The sequence below is a fragment of the Zonotrichia albicollis genome, chromosome 11, assembly GCF_047830755.1.
Source record: "Zonotrichia albicollis isolate bZonAlb1 chromosome 11, bZonAlb1.hap1, whole genome shotgun sequence".
NCBI classification, from domain to species: domain Eukaryota; kingdom Metazoa; phylum Chordata; class Aves; order Passeriformes; family Passerellidae; genus Zonotrichia; species Zonotrichia albicollis.
Window position 1 is genome coordinate 5,500,979 of NC_133829.1, and position 19,567 is coordinate 5,520,545.

Consider the following 19,567-nt stretch of genomic DNA (forward strand, 5'->3'; position numbering starts at 1 on the left):
CTGCGAAGTGCCCTGTTCTGTTGAAATGACTTGCCAAAAAAAAACACAGTATCTCTGATCATCCCCAGTTCTGGAAACTCCAACACTTACCTTACAGCTCATTTACAGGGCTTCACTCTAATACCTGAAATCCGAGACCTTCAGTGAATCATCCCTCAGTCCTTAGAGCAAGAAAGATCTGTTCATGGTGACAATGACTCAGCCACCCTTAGGAGAGCAGCACCACTGCTCTGAGCCAGGGAAGGAGCAGTGCTGCACTTACACTCTCTGTTTTATCCTCTGCTTAGAGCCTGTGGTCTTCTTCAGTTGATTACAGGATTAAGTATCCATATCATGAGAAAAGAAGCACAACACTGACTGAAATCAGAAGCATTCCTTCAATTAGTTCCATGTGAGCAAGTCCTTGAAGCTATGAAGGCTCTACACCGTGTCACAGCTTAAACAAAACCCAACATCAACTGGAGAATCCATGCATGATCCAAGTATTGTACTTACAGCAAACAAACAGAGCAAAGCCCCCACAACAAAACAAAAAATAAAAAAAAAGGCAAAAAAATTCCTCCTCTCTAAAGAAGGATGCCAACATGGAATCTATTAGGTGAACACATGTTCGCTAATGTTTTTTTTGATCATTCATATTAAATGAATGTATAGTTTTACCAACTCATTGCAGCTCAGCAGTTTTCTTTGTGAGCAGAGTGGCCCCTTATCAGCATGTCTGGCTCAGGATCTGATTTAATCTCATCTACAATGCTCGTGTACAGCTCAGCCACAGACACTCCAGCCTAACTTCTATGTAGGCAACTAAATATGTCAGCAATGCAGGGATTTAGATATCAGGCAAACAAGCTATTTAAGCCAAAGCTGTCCGTTTCTTAATCCTTATTTTCTGTATTATTAATGCAGAGCTTTTAAGGGTCTTACTCTCAGAAGTTTATAAACTAAACAGGAATCTTTTCAGTATGTAAACAGTGGGTATTAACTAGTCAATATTGGTAAAGTTTAAAGACCATGTGTATTACTGGAATCTATTTGTCTTCTCCTTTTCAGCTTACATGCCCATTCCCTGATAGTGTGGAAAATGCTTGTAGCCTTTCAGAGAAACTGCTTGAAATGCAAACTGGTATATGCCAAAAACAATCCCACTGTATAATTTGGTATTCTGAATGCTATTTTTTGGTCAGTGAGCAAATGCAGTGTTTGAGAAGAACTCTCATGCGTACACAGAAAACATCCAACAAAGCAGAAAAAGTCATTTCCACATCAACAGAACTATTATCTAGGAATATAAAAGTATGGAAGGCTCAAACTGGGCTAGCTGTGGGTGAAGAGCTTCTACATATATGATACAGCTGTCTGGAAACCAGCCCAAAAATTTATGTCCAAGAGTAAAATATGGATTCCCAGAACACTGTTCGAAACCAAAGCAGATAGTATGTGTGTTTTCTGATCACTATTATTACAGCAGGCTAAAAACTTGCAATTAAAATCTATGATGACAACATACAGAAATCCCAATCACACCAAAATCCAATCTTTACTGTGTCAATAAGGTATAAGGTGTCATTATACCCATCATACCCACCGGGCTGCAGGACTTGGGGGATTTAAGACTCGTGGCTGCTATGGGAAGGGACAGGGAGGGGATACTACCTGCTCACACTGCTCCTCTATTAACCCTTGGAAATCTTTGTAGCTCTGATTCCCTCTGTGATTTTCCCTTTATTAGATTTTTAGCTGGGACTTTGAATTTACTTTTATCAATAACAATAAATCTGAGCAGTCTCCTTGGCAATGCAGGAAATATGGCACTGCTCTAGGAGGGCTCTATTATGGAAGCCCATAATTGCTGCACTAATCATTTATGAATGGCTCAGAACAGATAATTAATCTTTATGTCTCTCATTTCATGATCAGAAATTATGCTATTTTTACCTAAAATGGCTGCATCCTTTTGCAATTTGGTGGGTCTATTACAGCATAATACTAGGATATTTTCAGCACTGCCATTGAAAAACAATTTGTCATTTGCTTCATGAATCAGGCTCAAAGCCTGGGTTATTTTGAATATAATGACAGACTGAGTAACCTTTTACTTAAGCAGAATTTCATTCTGTGCTATGCACAAGGAATGTGTATCACATACTCTGTATGAAAAGTCTTTGAATTGCAGAATCAAGAACCTGCGTGTCTCTTCCAATGTTCATTATCCACCCACATGCTCCTGTTTGAGTACTGAGGGAGAGGGGGCCAAATCCATCACTGATGCAACTGCTTCAGCATCAGCAAAGTTTTCCAGAGGGTAAATAACCTTCTGGGCTCAGCTCTTTCCACGAACTCTGTCTATATTAAAACTCCACATATTTCTAGATGGAACTTTTGGCACATGGCAAAGCTGGGGCTGCTCTGCTGTGCTACACTTATCAAATTAAATTAGTCAGCAAGGTGCAGTTACACTCCTAATTCCATATGGACCTATATATTATGTCAATTTAGATATGGATTTCTTTACAAGTTACTTTTCATTATTGACAGGTTTTGGGTTGCTTTTTGGGTTTTTTTTTCAAATTAACTTCTTCAGTTCCTTGAAGTACTGCTCTCTGCAGTAAACATTTTTTTCCAATCCAGGGTTAACACTGAATTGACTATAGCCCTAAAACAGTACCATGATTAATTGTGGGCTTTCTCCTCTGCTCCTTTTTTCAGGAGCAGCATTCTCTTATGTAACAATGCCTTCACAAAAACAAGGGAATGGGGCAAAAATGTTTTCTCTCTACCATCTTTCCTGCCTTTATCAACAAGTTATCTTTAAAAAATGACTGTGTCAGCAAATACACAACACACAATGCTGTGCCTGTGAATTATGAGCTGCTGTGAGATAGAGAGGGGAATTAAAAGGTCTCCAGAATCCTGGAGAAGATGATAATAAAAATAATAATATCCAGGCAGTCGCTACAGAGAAGTATCAACCTCCTAGACTTTCCCCAGAGGTACAATATAAAGTTGTGGTTTTAAAAGGTGTTAGTGTCCACTGCTGTCAGGACCAAGCACAACCTGAGGAACAGCTCAGTGGAAAATCCATATTTTTCATGGAGCAAGAGCACCAAAAAGGTCATCCCAAAGTGAAGCCTCAAATAAGCTCTAAGAGAAAGCATCACACTCACAGCCCCATTGCTGACAAGCTTCCTCTGTCAGGTGACAGCCTGCAGCATCACCCAAGCCCACACACCCAGCACCACATCAGACACCCCAACATCTTTGTCTTGCTCCAAACCCACAAAACACCTGACAGGAGATGCAGAGGCTTTGCTTTGCAGGTGCTCTGCAAGCAGCATTGCTGTGTATCAACTCTTACTTTACATATTCCTGATGGAAAAAACACCTAGCATGATGTGCTGTTGTAAAGTTATCTGTCAGATTGCTCAGGTCTAATGGGAAATTAAGATCTCCATCCACTGGACCTTCCCACATACTTTTGGCAGTCAAAGCCATTTGGTATCTCAGTTCCCTGAGGCAAGTTTCAGTGCTAGAGAGATGATTCACTTTTCCTTGATCAACTGAACATTTGCAATATATTACAGCATCATATGCTGCAAAACAGAAATAAAATACCTGAAAAATCTGCTGCCATCAGGTCCACTGCTTTTAAAACTTTAACTTGTAAGAAGCCAATGTCCTTCATGTCCCGAAAGGAATTCTTTATACACTGCAAGGAGAAAAGCATAAAGATGTATTTTGCTTGTAATTCAGCAAGAAACAGAGACTATGGACCACTAAATAGCTTATCACAGAATCAGTTAGGTTGGAAGCAACCTCTAAGATCAAATTCAACACCTAACCCTGCACTGCCATGTCCACCACTAAACCATGTCCCTAAAAGCTGCATCTACTCATCTTTTAAATATCTCCAGCACTGATGACTCAACCACTTCTCTGGGCAGTCTGCTCCAGAGCTGAAAACTCTTTTGGTGAAGAAATGTTCCCTATCCAATCTAAACCTACCCAGGCACAAATTGAGATATACTTATTCCATCCTGAGGAGCTTTTGAGGACGTGGAAGCCATCACAAAGCTTTATCTCCCAACATTTAAAGTCCAGAAAATAACCTTCCCAAAGGAGGGAATAAAGCTAAGTGTATTACCATTTCTTCATGATATTCATTGTCTCATTCCCCATGATAATCTCCTAATACAATTCAAGTTTGCAAAGAACAGCATAAGTTTAAAACTCAACAAATACAAACAGCCAAATTGCTTGGGTCTATCTGCCCTGCCAATCTCCTTCTCATCATTCAACAAGCCACTACTCCATTTAATAGTTTTCTTTGGTAGGGGACAGGTCATTTTTAGTGGAGAATTTTTTTTCTGCGATTTTGACTATTTCAAAACAAAAAAAATAAAAGAAAAAAAAAGAAGGAAAAAAAATAAAAAAGGGGGGGAAAAAAGGAAGAACTCACATAACGCTGAGAAATCTGCTGCCGTTCATTGGGGTCTCCCAAAGGACAGACACACAGATCAGAGATGGACACTCCTGTACATGGGGCAACAGCAATGAGCATCAGCAGGGACCCTGGGTGTTTCTCCAGAGGCAGCTCCAAGCAGTTGGTCTGCTTTGCTGGCAGGGCAGTAATGTCAACGTGACACCTGGAATGACATTGCCAAGGGTTAATAAGGAAAAAGAGGTGATTAAAAAAAAACAAAGCAACCAAAACTTTCTGCTTTTTCAGTGCAAAAAATAAAAACATCCCAAAATTAAACACGGAAAACCAGTAAGATTCTATTGCAGATTCTACTGTCAGATTTTGCTTTCTGGTCTCTCTACTAGTAAGGGGAAGTAAAAGGTTTGGGTTGCAAATACAGGAGGAAAACTTAACTCGTGCCAGCCTCACTTCCCCTCTAAAATCCCCCAGTGTTTTGTGATGGATTTGAAACACAATTCAATTTCACCTGGGGGAAAAGAAAGGGGGCAAATGCAAAATTTAAAACATTAGCCTAAAATAGATTAGTTTCTTTAAAGTCACATACTCCATTTTATGCTACATTATACTGTATGCCCCAATCTCTTTTACAAGCCTTACTAGAACTACATTTTCAGTGTACTGTTATATTTCCCAATGGGAAGGATTGTCTTAAAAGTCCCCCCCACTCACTCCCTGCACATAATATGTATCATTAACCTGATGCTTCTCCCAAAAATAAAAATAAAGAAGATAAAAGAGAAACATTCATAAAGAGACAACAATAAAATGAGTAGGGGCTAAAGCAGAGGGATCACCAGGCAGCCAGTTACACACGAAGGGAGTGGTTAAATGCAACAAAAAGTGCAATCACTTAGCTCATCTAAAAGCTTTCTATTTAGAAGTCCAGTAAATGGAGTGGAACTTTCTTGAACCTCCGTGGGGCTTGGCTTGTAAGAACAGGCTGAGCAAAAGTTACAGATGAAAAAAGGGTAAAAAATAAAATATGACAAAAGAAACAAACAAAAGAAATAAAAAGAAAAAAAAAGAAAGAAAAAAAGAAAGAAAAAAAGAAGAAGGAAGGAAAAGGTTTGCTGCCAAACTGCAAGAGGAGGAACATTCCTCAAAGGGATGGGCAGTGGCTGATGGAGAGCAAGAGGTTTTGCTTCACTTAATGCCTGCCGACAAGTTTTTATTTAAACTAAACTTGTTAAGGTGTTGTCTTAATAGGCTAAAATTCCACAGGGTTCCCCCAGGTGTGTTTCTTCTGGGTAAATGGTGCATGTAGTGTTCCTGATTGATCCCATTCCAGTAGTAGAGCTGGAGCAGTTTATGCCCATCTGCTATAAATTGCATGCTTTCCGCTTCTTAACAGCCTATTTTCTGTGAATGCTAAAGGGGGTGAAAAAAAAAAAAAGAGGAAAAAAAAATCTCAAAACATTTCAGCCTGAGAACCCAAGAAACCATGCTATGAAGTAAAAGCCACCACTCTAATGAGTTTCTAAGCTGTCCAGTAGCTCTGTGTATCAAAACACAACTCCTTAAGCTTCCTCTGACCACAATCAACGGGAATGACTTTGCCTTAAGTGTGCTCTTTTCTCTCCACTGCTCTGGAGGTACAACAGGTTTCAAGTTTACTCTTATTAACTGCTTTCAAGTGCTTTGAAAGAGAAGGAAAACAAACCAGGCAGAGTACCAAGACGGCGCGTAGGCTGCCTCTCAACACCATTTCCAAGTGTGAGAGGTTGCATTTAAAGCTCACTGCTACACCTAGACTCTTCAGAAAAATATGACAGCAAAAGTTACAGCAGGAAAGAAAACAAAACAACAACAAAGAGAGAGAAAAAAGACCTTATTTCTTTCTGAGAAAAAGCCTTTATCACTTCCGCACTGGAGGTCAACATCACCTTGGCTGCATTAACACCACTGTGTCTCAATTCCAGTGATACTCTGGGTAACAGCACAAAAAGGGGGATGCATCCTTATCTTGGAGTTTGGTTTTTTGTTTTGGTTTATTTTTTTCTCTAGATGCAGAAACTAAAGGAAGGAGAGGGGAAATCTCAAGGTCACCCAGCTGCTCTGTGGTTCAGCTGGCAGTAGGGGCCATGTCTCCCACATCAGCATTTCATACACCACCCACTCAATGCAGTCCACAAAAAGCTGGGAAAAGCTGCAGCTGATTTTTTATGTTTAAAACTTTCCATGGACTCAGACAGAAAACACAACTTGTTCAGACAAGAGCATCTCCCACCAATAGATAACTTCGAACTCCATCAGATGTCAAAGGCAAAGTTAAATATAATTCTATCTTGTTTTGGCAAATTGGAATTGCTTCTCTTCTTAAAACAATTTGATTTGCATAAGGTTAAAGAAAAGATGAAGTACAAGGGTGTGTAGGTCAGAGGGATGCACATGTGGAGGGAACAGCAGGAGGTGGAGTGTAAATATTTCTTCCTCAAATCATGTCTGATTTCTGTGCAAACTAACTTTCTTTAAAACATCTGTGTTCACTCAAGGTATGCCTATATTTTCTTGTGAGAAAAACAAATCTTGTGAGAAAAGAAAACCCACATTTGCACTGGCAAAAGGCTTAAGAAAAAAAAGACACTGTTTCATTTAGGTTATAAAATCAGACTGCAGAGAATGCAGCTTGGTAAAACAATTAGACATTCAATTTACTATATAAATTCAGCAATTTCCACACTAACACTTCTACACTATTAAAACGAGTCTAATGATTTCCAAACTACTTCCCTCATTCTTGTGAAACAGAAACTCTTCCTTTCCTTCTTTCTCAGCCTTTTATCTACAAGATCTTACCACACATAATTATTTCACAGGAAAGTGGCAAGAGACTTGTGATGGGCACAGAATCAAACTAATGCAGGTAATCTCCTTTTGTTTAAAAGCTGCCTGCTCTGAATGCAAAGGGCAAAACTCTCAGAACATTTGTATTTTAGGTGATACAAATGACCTCCTGAGTTAAATTCTCGACAGCTCTGCTTGTTGTCATCTTTTGCTATGCTACATATTAAATTCAGACAATCTTTCACACAAGTGGCCACATGCACAATCTATAGGGGCTGCAGTTCTGTAAGTCAAGAATGCATTGTGCACCCAAATGTATCACTTTCCTTTCTTTTAACCACAATTAATTAAATGCTTTCCTTCCTCTTCTTGATCTTCATCTCTATATTACCCTCTAGTCCTGTACAGCTTTAGTTTTCATTTAAGACTGTTCCTCTGACTTAAAGCCCTCACCTGTAGCTTCTCTTTTGCCCCATTTTTTACTAATTTTGCAGAGAAATAGTACTTGAGAACAGTACACAGCAAATCTGGGATTAAAATATTTTTTTATCAGGGAATCACATGTTAAAATTTCACTAAAAGGTGCTGAGGCTAATTTCTTGCTAGCCATGAAGTTGTATTTCATTTTCCCAAACACAGTTAATCAAATTATGACAGGAATCTTTAAACATATATAAATACATACAAAAAAAATGTGTACACAACAGTGCCACTTTACCCCCTGCAGACTTCTTGAAATTCCTTCATAAAAGAGATCAGAATCATCAGAGAGTAGAGACAGATGTATCTGTGATTAATCCTTGACATTTCAAATGCCACAGTGTTAGGGGAACAATTAGTAAGGTTTTATTTTATTATGACTTATTCAATGGACAAATTTTGTTTTTTCTGATTCATCCTACAGCCTGGTGAGATTTAAGTGAAGGTTTTGGTTGCAGCCATAATGGGGATTTTACTGCTCCATCCAAACAGCACAGCCTTTAAAACACGGGGTGTTTCTTATTGCAAAGACAGTTTCCTGGAGGCATTCATCATAAAGATATTGGAGGCACTCCAGTCTCAGAGCTTAAGTTTAGCAATTTTTGTAAAATCTCTTTCTCGAGGTAAATATCTGAAGGAAAACCCTACAACGTTCTGCAGCATCTCTTTTTCCAGAACATATCCCCTAATGCAGAAACACTCTCTAACAACCTGGCATAAACAATTTAACTCTGCCTGGACAAATTCTGCACACGTTAACACCTTTGTTTATTCATATACATTAACATCCTCTCCTGTTTATAGCGTGCCTCTTCTCCCAAAGGACACAAAAAGCACTCAATAAACGTTACTAACAGCCCTGTGCAGACTAAATAGAGGGATTATTTCAGCCAGCACCAAAATGCAGCCAGCCCTCAGTGTCAGAGCCTGCAGCTGAACCACTCAAGGCTGTGGGATTTTAAGTGAGGAAGAGAAATTGGACCCAGCTGAAACTCTGAGGAGACTGCAGGTAGGCTGAATGTAATAATTTAGCTTGTGATGTGCACTGACAGTGAGGGTTTGCTTTGTGATAGAAGGGTGACATGAAATGTTTCCTCACTAATTCAGAAGCAGACAAACACCCCAGGTGTTTGTGCTCAGCAATAGAGGTCCAAGGCATTCCTTATTCTACATGTTCCATGCTCTCCACAGACACTTCAGGTCCTATTTCAAGAACAATATTTTACCTTGAAAAACAAATTATCCCTGGGAGAAGAACCATATTCCAGAGTCTTAAGGCATCCATACTATCTGAAATCCTGAGTCTAAAGGAATTAATAGAAGTCTTCATGCTACAAAAGTTTATCAGATTTGACTCTGCTGTGAGCATCTCCAACTTCATTTAAATATTAAAAATATGCATATATTTAAAAGTTTAACCAACGCAGCTGGAGGTTGAGCAGTCTGGAAGGGACCACAATGAATTCTAACTCTATTCATAAATTGACCACAAAATTATTAATTCAGATCCAGAAAATTTTGGTTTTTCCTTAAAGCCATGCAAATTATTTGAGGGCAGTTGGCTGCACTGCTGTGTGTAATGACCGAATATAACCCACAAACATTTTACTAAAGAATATTTCTTATAATGATGTTGTGAAATCCAGAAATCTCAAAACTCAACTTGGAAATCATGGAGACAATAAACATGGCACCTCATAATGCTGTTTTTCCAACAAAATCCTTCTCCAGATTAGACTGCATTTGAACCCTTCATAAAATATTATTTATAGGGTGTCAAAAAGTTTCTACACTGTAAAAACAATACTTGTTATTATGCACTTGGTGTTTACCTATTCTTGCAATTGCTCTTCAAAAACTAGTGTATTTTGTCCCATTTTGATGCTACAGCCAATTTGCTGTGCTTAAGACAACAAAAGCAAAATTTTTTTTCTCCATATAGACATCAAAAATAAATTTAAACATGGAATCACAGAATTGTTTGGGTTGGAAAGGATCTTAAAGATCATCTGGTTCCAAACTCCTTCCATGGGGAGGGACAGCTTCCACTAAACCAGGCTGCTCAGGGTCCTATCCAACCTGGCCTTGAACACTTCCAGGGATTTACCTTGGAAGATTTGCATTTTCTTTAAGGTAAATCTACAACACCTCACCAGTGCTGAACAGAATAAGCATTTCACTGATTGTTTTTGCCACACTAAACACCACCTGCCAGAAACCAGTAGGAAAAAGAGGCAGGGGAAGCTTAGGGGAAAATTAAAATGAAGGGGGAAAACCTCAGGAAGAATTGCTCCAGCATCAGAGACTGACCTGAGGTAAGCTGCAAACACTGCTTTATTTCTTAACTCTAAACAGAGTATCAGAAGTAATGGAAGTAACTGTGAGAATGGAAGGAACAGATTCATCTTCAGCCACTTCTCCTTGTGATGAGCAACAGCACTCAGCCAGAAAGAATTTCCTGCTCTGCAAAACCACAAACATTTGTAGAGCCAAAGGGCATTGTTCTTCTCAGTGAATAGTCTCAAACTATTTGAACGCCTAAAGTTAGAGAATGTTCTTATGAGTTACTGCTATTTAGTCAGCACATTGTGAAACCCTGGCCAGGTGAGAGCAGCAAACAACTGCAGGCCGGGTCCCTACCCTCAGGAAATTGAGAGTTGTGGCAATGATCCTGCCAGCAGATGAGCTGGACAGACCAAAGAGGGTGTCCAGTGGAGTGAATGGTTCTTGGTGCTGCTGCCCAGCCCCAGCAGCACAAATGTTGTTTGGGGAGATGGATCCACAGGACAATGCTGAAAGCCAAAGCAAGGAAGTGAGAGGTACTACTAAGAAAACAACACTGTACAAATTCAGACAGAGTGGAATGGAATTAAAGAATCTTAGAACACAACATCAAAGTGCAAACAGAAAAAAAAGGGACACCACTCTCAAAAGGAGCAAAAAATCCCTGGGGTGGCACCAGCAGAGCATATATAAAGATGTGGAGCAATATCACCAGAAAAATACAGAAAAATCCTGCCTCTTGATGCCACTGAGCTCCCACAATACTTCAGGTTTTAGAGGCGGCCTGGATGTCTCTGCATTCAGATTTTGGCTAGTTGATTATCCACTAATAGGTTTTAATAAACATAATGTAAACGTAACCTGGACATGGCTGGAATAAGGACAGAAAAATATATTATGATGCTTGTAATGAAAAAAAAATTGATTAGTTCTAAGAAAAAAATAAAAAAACCTTTATTTTTTGTACTTAATCCATTCTCCCCCCCACAAAAAATATAAAATCTAACTCAAACCCAACTTACCTTCCCAAAAGCTCCTCGTGCTTTTTGTTATCCTTTCTCCACACCTCAATGTCCAACATATCCTTCCTGTCAGAGAAGTAGTGAAAATCAAACTGTTCCCTCCACTGAGGATTTGCACTCTTACACAGTGTCTAGAAAACATGCAGTTATAACATTTACTTTTCTTAAACAGCACTTATTTTCACAGTAAATCAAAAAGAAGAAAAAAGAAATCAATTCTACAGAACAAGGCTGGATGTTAGAGCATCAAGTACTATTGTCATTCCAACTAAAGCTCCCCAGCCCAGTACATACAGTCTCATCTTCCTAAATATTCTCTTTCCTCCCTCTCAATAACAATAAATACACAAGTGTTATCTGAATGAATGGATGGGAAAATTCCAAAATACAAGGTAGATCCCACCAGCTCCATGGTCATAATTCACCATCACACACTGGAGGAAATCAGGAATAACCCTTTTGAGGACAATCACCTGGAAACAGGTTTGAATGAATTAAGGAACCCAAAGCAGTGGTTTTTCACCCTTCTGTGTTAAGCAAACAGCTCATCCTTGCAGATTCACAACACATCTATGGACCATTAAAGAGACACACAAAAAGAGACTGTAATGGGAATAACATCTATCTATTTATTCTAAAGTAACTAAACCATTTGTTATTTTTCAAAACTACTTTTCTAAATAAAAAACATATCATGACCTTGGTTTGAGGTCTGATGTGAGGGACAGAGTGCAGGTTTCAGATGCGCCTACATCCAAATGTTATGTTCTGTGAACTTGCTCTGTACATTTTGTACAGGAGGAGGTTTGTTTTCTCCTCCTCTGCACTTCCAGTTCATGACATGCAGAGCTCTTGCTCTCTCAAAAGAGTATTATTTTAATTATAGCCTTTCTTCTTATTAGATTTTCCAGATAAAATGTCTATCTTTGGGAACATCATTAATTTCTTAGACTCTTATACAACTAAACTGTATATAGATAAACACAGCCTAGAAGAATAAAAATTAATATCAAAACCATGAAACATGCTATCTGTTTGGGGGGCAGGTTCTGCAATATGTAACATATTATTCAAGAAAAGTACTTTAAAAGAATAATAATTCCCCTGCACTGGAAACCATTTCAGGTCTACTTTTCCAGCACTGCAAGCTCAACTTCTGTATTGGCAGAGAACAAAACACATGTGTGATGCATGTAGCTTTATTTCATTTCATATTAATTTCAAAAATCCATCAACATGATGAGTGAGTTAAATGCACAAAACACTGATAACACACAATATACCTAACTTGCTCTTTCTCTACTGGCATCACAACAGAGCAAAATGTTAATGCTTCTGGTCTGGTCTCCTGATTTTGAACTCACTTATCAAAAAGAGCATCAAGAACAATTCCATCTGAGGTAGCAACACCAGTAAAAGAAACACCAAGCCCCTTATTGACTACAGACAACTTAAGGAAATCCTTACCTTGCTCTTGTATCTTTGATCCCCCAGTTTGAGGAGAATAAAAATCTCTGCCAAGCCCCCTCTGGGCATGTTCTTGCCCTCCAAGAGGGTGATGGTGACCAGCCCATTCCACAGCTGGTTCTTGCGCAGCGACTCCGAGAGCCGCAGGTTCCGTGTGAAACTCGACTGAAAAGCAAGGCACAACATGGAATGTTTCGAGACCCAAACACTTTTTCAAGCTCACATTAACTCGACTGAAAAGCAAGGCAAAACACAGAATGTTTTGAGAGCCAAACACATTTTCATGCTCACATTAACTGAGCTAGGAAAGCACACCAGGAGTGAGAGGGATATCATGCTTCCCTAAGGGTAAGCAGGCAATAGAAGGCAGTAGGATGCTATGGATTTTCTGCCCAACTGTACTATGGTCCCTGTGAAGGGACAGGGCTCAATGTGACAGCAAAATCAGCAGGGTTTGCTTAGGAAGAGGTATTTTATGTTAGTTCACCACAGAAGTCACCTTCAACTACCCTGGCTGAGCTCTGGCGAGAGCAGACCTCAAGCACTGAGAGCAGTCTGGTACCTTGGCTCAGGGAAACAACCTTGGGGAACAGAACAGGGGAGAAACTAAACTCTTAAAACCTCACCAGCTACATCCATAAAAAGCAGGTCTGTCCTTTCTGGGGAGGCAGCCCAGGATCATAAAGCCCACGGCCAGGTGAAAGGCTGAGCAGCATCTTCCACCTCCTCCATCACTCAGCCGCCCGCCTTAGCTCTTTGCTAACTTTGCTCTTCCTGCTTCCAGAAACTGAGCCCACGAATCAAAAATACTGATGCCTGCTGAAAAAACACTGACACCACCAGGCTCTTTATCTGGAGTTATGGTTACCTGGTAGCCACATTTGTTACCTTCGCAGCTTCATCTTGTGCAGCAGGGCTGCGCTAACAGTTTGCTAACTGGCAATATTTTATTGGACAGAGGATGATTAAATAGGCCTTTATTTGGGGGGAGTGAGCTGGAAACATTAAAACTCAAGGCTATACTCTTCCCGCAGTAAAAATCCTGCCATATTTTATTCTCCTGAAGCAACTTTTAACTCGCCACACTTTGGTGCTTCAATCATGTCATGTACAGGTGGGAGCAAGACGGAGGAGAAGATTTCACAAGTCACTTTAAAACAGGACGTGTTAGCTTTAAAAGCAAGTAAGAAATGTTGTTGCTAAATAAAACTATTGCAAAAGCACCTGATGTCTGAAGATTACTTTTTATGGATCAATTACCCGGCAACAAAAATTCTTAAATCATAGGTGGTGAACTCACAAATTTTTTACTTGCTTTTTACTGGTTAAAATACTGAATTCTGAATCCCACAAGCATATTAATATACTTCCATTTAAACACCCCATTTGGCTTTCCTGGCGCAATGGGTAAAAATTCCTACCTTTAAAAAGAAAACGAGATTTTGATTCATAAATCCAGCTGCAATGTAATTTCTTTTCTCTTCTTTTTTTTTTTTTTTTAAAGTTCGTCTTTTGGGCCAAAAAGCAAAAGCATGACTGTTCCCATGGACATACTTCAAAGTCCCAGCAGATATACTCCTCCCTAAACACTGCAACTATTTCAAAATCCTTTTTATAAAAAAGGGAGTAATGTCCACAAGGGATCAAAGGGCATTCTACAGTCTGGCAATCGCCTTAGAAAAATGGCAGTGCTTCCATGAAATATGCCCTAAAATAATTTTGCAGCTTGGTATGTCCTAATTTCGAATTGGATGTTTATCTTGGAAAGGCTTCTATCTAACTTGTCCATAAAACAGCTCCACTTAGCTCTATGAGCCCTGTGAAAATGGAATCCAAAGCTGGCTATTAAGGGGGCCTGGAGATTGCTTCCATATGGCGTAACAGCATGGGAGTGGAGGGCTAAGGCCTACAGCAGGCGCTGCTTGGCTTGAGCTCCCCATCTATCCATGGACACTCATTGCATTACACCATAACATCTGGATTATTGCTTGTAATGTCCCTGGGAAATATCCACTTCCCATCAAAGCCTTTATCTATCTCGCTTGTACTTTGAACATTTTAGTATTTAACATAGTCATGTTTGATGTGATGTACTCGCTGCTTTAGGAGCAAGGATATTCCCTCCCCCTCCTGCTCCTTCCTCGGAGGAGGAAGAGGTATTTGATGTTAGTTCACAAAAAAAAAATTAAAAAAAATAAAAAACAGATGAAGTTTATTCTCCACGTTACAATTTCTTTTAAAAACAAAGCATCCAGCTCTCTTCAAAGCTTCCAGGCTGAACACAAAAGACAGTTGTTATCACTCAGCTTTCAAATCAAACTTGGATTCTTTTCTTTTTTTCATCCAGGCCAGTATTTCAGGGAGTCACTCAGCGTTGGGGACCTTCCTACCCCAGCTCTACAGCACACATAACCCCACCCTTGTAGCTGCTGACTTGACAGTTCAAAGGACTCTTGGGAGGTACCCAAACCAGCCTGGATCCCACACAGCCCCTGGAAAAATCAGCACCTGCACTCAATATTACTGAAACACATTGCAATGCACCAACCTTGACCTCCCAAAACAGGTGGGCCCAAGCAAAGAGCCCCAGGCACCCCCTTCTCTGGCTCTGCAGAGGGGTGAGCTGCTCTCCAGCAAACAGGACCTGCATGAGATCCAGCATCACTTGAGAGCATCCCACTGCAGAGTGGAGCCAAGATGTTTGCAACTGGTTCAGGGCATGGTGCTGACCTGCAGCAGCTCCTCACAGGCTCCATGAATCCCCTCCAGCTTCCCCACCTCCCCCAGTGCAGCCCTGCCACTGGCACAGGGCTCTCTCCAAACTGAGCATGGGAAGGCTGCTTGTCTCACACCCCTGGAAGGCACAGCACATGAGGAATGCTTTGGATTTCCTGGACATGCCCAGGTCGCCCCCACAGAGTCTGCTCAGCAGGTCTGGCACGTTTCCTGTGCCTCGCAGCACCAAAGAGCCCCTCTGTGCTTGCTCTGTGGCCACCTCTCCAGCCTCCCCAGGTATTTGGCAGGCTGTTCCTCTGACCACCCTGATGGAAATCCCAGTGAAACAGGCAGTGTCTCAGATTCCACTCACAGTTTCTGGAAGGAAGCACGTCTGGGGAAAATCAGATGTGTGGTAGACCCACAGACCCAGGCCTTCAATGAGTCAACTTTAGTGCTGCCTAGGGAAGTCTGCACGATGGAAAATGCCTCCCAGGTGACAAGAAAATGATATTGCCTTATTTATTTTAGACTTACCTCCTCTCTGATACCCCACACCTACTCATTTCAAACTGATTTACACAGAGCTAATTGATTCAACTTCACAGCCTCCCTCTGAGCTGGCAAAACTACTGCAGAGCAGAGCACAGAGGAGCACAGCCTTTAGTCCAACAGAGTTACTTGGGCAAAACAGGCACTGAAAAAAACACTCCAAACACTTTTCCTTGCCACCAACCTGCCTTCATGACGAGAACAGAAAAACCAAAGCCCTGGTCCAAACTGGCAAGGAAATGAGGACACAACTGCTTCATCAGTGACAATTTTGAAATGTTTTATCTATTCAGCTCTCCCTTTTGCTGTTACCTCCCAGGCTACTGATGCCTCCACACTTGGGTACTGCAGCTCCTCCCCAGCTGAACCTGAGCCCTTTCCAGCTGGGCTCCCACACTGGGTGCCAGGTCCTTCAGGCCTCTCCTGCTATATTTTTCTGTAAACTCTCTGCTCACACTCTGGCTACATCCCAGACCCAAGCAAAGGTGCCTTGCCGAGGTACAGAAAAGCTGGCTGAAGCTGGGATCAGGCTACAGGGCTGGAAATTAGGAAGCACGTGATTTATGGTGGAAGCTGGCACATGTTCCAAGCACAAGGCATTGGACAAGCTTGCTTGTTCCTTCCCCTCATAGTTTCTGAAATCAAGGTAGCCTTGAGACCACAATTTGAGGGTTGTCTCTAGATAAGCTAGAGCTCTGATTTTGGCTGGGCTCTGTGTGCAAATAAGCAGTAACACCATAAAGGTCACCTTTATGAACAGTTCACTGCTGTAAAATGGATAAAAACTGGAACTAAAGACATCCCTCAAACAAGCCAGACAGGGAAAAAAAAAAAAAACAGCAACAAAAAAACAGGTAATAAGGACTAAAATATCCAGAGATCCTTATTCCTTGGAACTAACTAGATGCTTTTTAAGTTTAATAACGCATGTCCACTGCAAAATTTAGAACTCTAACTCATCAGATAAGTAATCTCTGAAGCAAAAGTATGGCCTGGTCATAGAGCAGGATCCTGCCACAAAAGGACCGGAAGATGTTTTTTCTCCCAACTTAAAAAGGGAGAAAAATTTGCCCAAAAAGCATCCCATAACTCTGAACAGAAAAATTAAAAATCAGTATTCACATCACCAAACTCAAAATCTTGATCCTGGTTTCAAAATGAATATAAAAGTTTCTCACATCACCTTTCAATTTTTTATCACTTCCTGGTTCTGGTTTAAAAAAGAAGGATGAGCAGGTGGGCTATATTCTGCCTTCAGAGAGTCAAACACAGGAGCTGAACAAGAATGACAGAGCTCTGGAGGGGAAAGAACCAGCTCATTGACCCAGCTTCACAAAATCCTTTAGGAGCTCCAGTCTCCCTGATAACTCCATTTGTCCATAATCTCCCTCCATAGGCACCCAGCAAATCCCCTCTGGTGCATCAGGGCTGCTTTCAAATCTGTCTCTTTTCCTGACACACACATACATGCCCCAAGTTCAAACTTGTTTTTGAAGCAATAAAGAGATGCAGAAAAATTGTACATTTAAATGACACGGTGAGGTGGCCAAGTGTGAAGTGAGCCCATCTCTCCCATCCTTCATTTAAAAGGATGAGACAGGACAACAGAAAGCCTGCTGCAATCCCTGTGAAGAGGTCAACGTCAAAACTGGGCCACGTAATTTGCCATTTGAGAAAACAACAACACACAAATAGGAGGACTCTTCGGACCTCTCCTCATTAGGCAGAGAAACCATTTCTGCAAGAGGCAGTTTCCCCTTGGGAAAGAGGAGAGGGCAGTGGAAAGGCAAGTGAACCAACACGAGATTGGCACCACGACGTGTGACCCCGTGGCGAGCGAATCCCCGCGTTCCGCGCTGCCCACGGGGGATTGGGGGAGAGAGCCAAACACAATGAGGCAGACAAAAATGAAACCCAACAGCCCACACAGGAACACGCACACAAAAAAAAGATAGGAGACTGAGGGATTTTCCCCTGTGATGAGATGCTTGAGGAGCCCTTGGGTCCGGCCAGCCTTTCAGCCAATTTATTCAATCAGCTTAAGCTATCAAGGTGGCAATTCCGTCGCTTTTGTTTCAGGACTGAACTGCTGCAGGTCAATCCACCCCAAGCAGACCTGCTTATCTGCCTCCTGGATGTTCAACACTTAAAGGTTATTCAGCTGTACAAATGCAGGAAAGAGCGTGCAGGGCACTCAGGGTGAGACTCAAGCCACCCGGGACAAACAAGGGTAGTGAGCATCAGCCTGCTGGGCTCCAGCAGAGAGCTACCAACTCCCTCTGTGCCCCAGAAAGGAGAGCAGAACAGAGGGGAAAGCATGTCAATACACAGATATGAGTGAATACATTAATGCTGCCTAACAGCATCCTCTTCCCTTTGCAATGCCACCCTCCACGAGGAAAAGAAGAAAGCCACACTCTTGAAAATAGCTCCCACAGAGGACAATGCTGTTCTCAGCTCCCATGAAAAATGAGGGATCTGAATGTGCTGCCCATGTCTGGAGAATCTGCCCAAATATGCAATGATTCCCTTCCAGCAGCAGAGAAAAATATATACTGTGTAATAATCAAGAGACATCTAAATCATGCAGTTCAACAGCTCTTGCTCCAAAATGATTTAAAAGACCATACTGAGTTGCTGGAATCCTTCCTGTATACTCCCTGTAATGACCATGAGGCTACTGGAGCTGGACTGGGGATCTTGTGCTGACATTGTTTTTGCTGCTCTCTGAAATGCAGCTTTATCTCCAAAAAGCAAGGGAGCTCAGAGAACATACATGAAGAGAGCACAGTACCCACAACAGCCCACGTGAGCCCTGCTGCCAGTCTGACATGGAGCTGCAACAGGTACCAATGCCATCAACATTTGGGGTAAATTTGGGAAGTCAGCAAGAATCCTGTGATTAATGTGAAAAGACTCATTTAGGACACTGATGTGCCAAATCTGCATTAAGACAACATAAAATGGTCAAATTAGAGGATAATCAGATTTCTTTCATGTAGGCAATACAGATTAAAAAACAGCTGTGAAAGTTATATTCATTTTGTCCATCCTTAAAATAAGTCATTTTCCCTGTATTTATAGAAGAGGAAAAGCTAAATATTACAATAGGGGTCAGCTGCAGTTCAGCACATTAAAAAAAAAATCCCAGGAAAACTATTTCAAATAGAAAACTTTTATTTGCCTAAACCTGGAGAGAGGAAATTTAAATGTTGCTCAAATGGAAAGTATACTGTGTTTTCCTCCTGCAACACCCAACCAGAGTCAGCTCAGGACCCAAAAACCAGACAAGCTTGTGTATCCATTACAGAGCTCTCTCCATTTCCCCTGCACTCCTTATTCCTGTATCTTTATCTCGTCCAGCAGCATTGTTTTCTACCCCATCATACTCTCTGGCTATTCTTCCATAACCTCTTGTGCCTTCCCTAGACACCTATATTCCCCATGCACACAATTTTTCTTCCCAGCCTTTATGTTCTGCCACAAACTGCTAGTACTGCTTCCACAGAGCAGAGTTTCCTAACTAAAGATGGTTATTGATGTACAGTACTAGTGTTTTAGTGCAGTAGCAGAATCAATAAACCAGGAAATACTGCTTTGTCAGATTTTTTCCAGCGCATGCTGGGAAATATTTTTTACTGCCTTTGGATGGTCACAGAGGTTTTCTTTAGAGATCACACTGGAGCATGAACTGTGTCTTCCCTAGGAAGAGCTGAAGCTCTCCTACCCTCTAGTGACTGGAACAGAACAGAGCACAGGGTTGAAGCTTTCTTCCTTTTAAACA

The 19,567-nt window shown here is 41.1% G+C and overlaps 1 protein-coding gene across 3 annotated transcripts in view; it reads right to left on the reverse strand.

The window, feature by feature from the left end:
• The window catches only part of MCTP2 (multiple C2 and transmembrane domain containing 2), a 116,763-nt gene that overhangs the window by 57,672 nt on the left and 39,524 nt on the right, over positions 1-19,567 (reverse strand). For 2 of the 3 annotated variants that reach the window (XM_074549201.1, XM_074549202.1), the window contains 4 exons: positions 12,517-12,681; positions 11,050-11,180; positions 4,457-4,643; positions 3,613-3,706 (listed from right to left, as the gene is read on the reverse strand). In XM_074549201.1, the coding sequence (XP_074405302.1) occupies positions 3,613-3,706; positions 4,457-4,643; positions 11,050-11,180; positions 12,517-12,681 (577 nt within the window). The remainder of the gene's footprint in view (positions 1-3,612; positions 3,707-4,456; positions 4,644-11,049; positions 11,181-12,516; positions 12,682-19,567) is intronic. The other variant, XM_074549204.1, reaches the window with a different exon arrangement.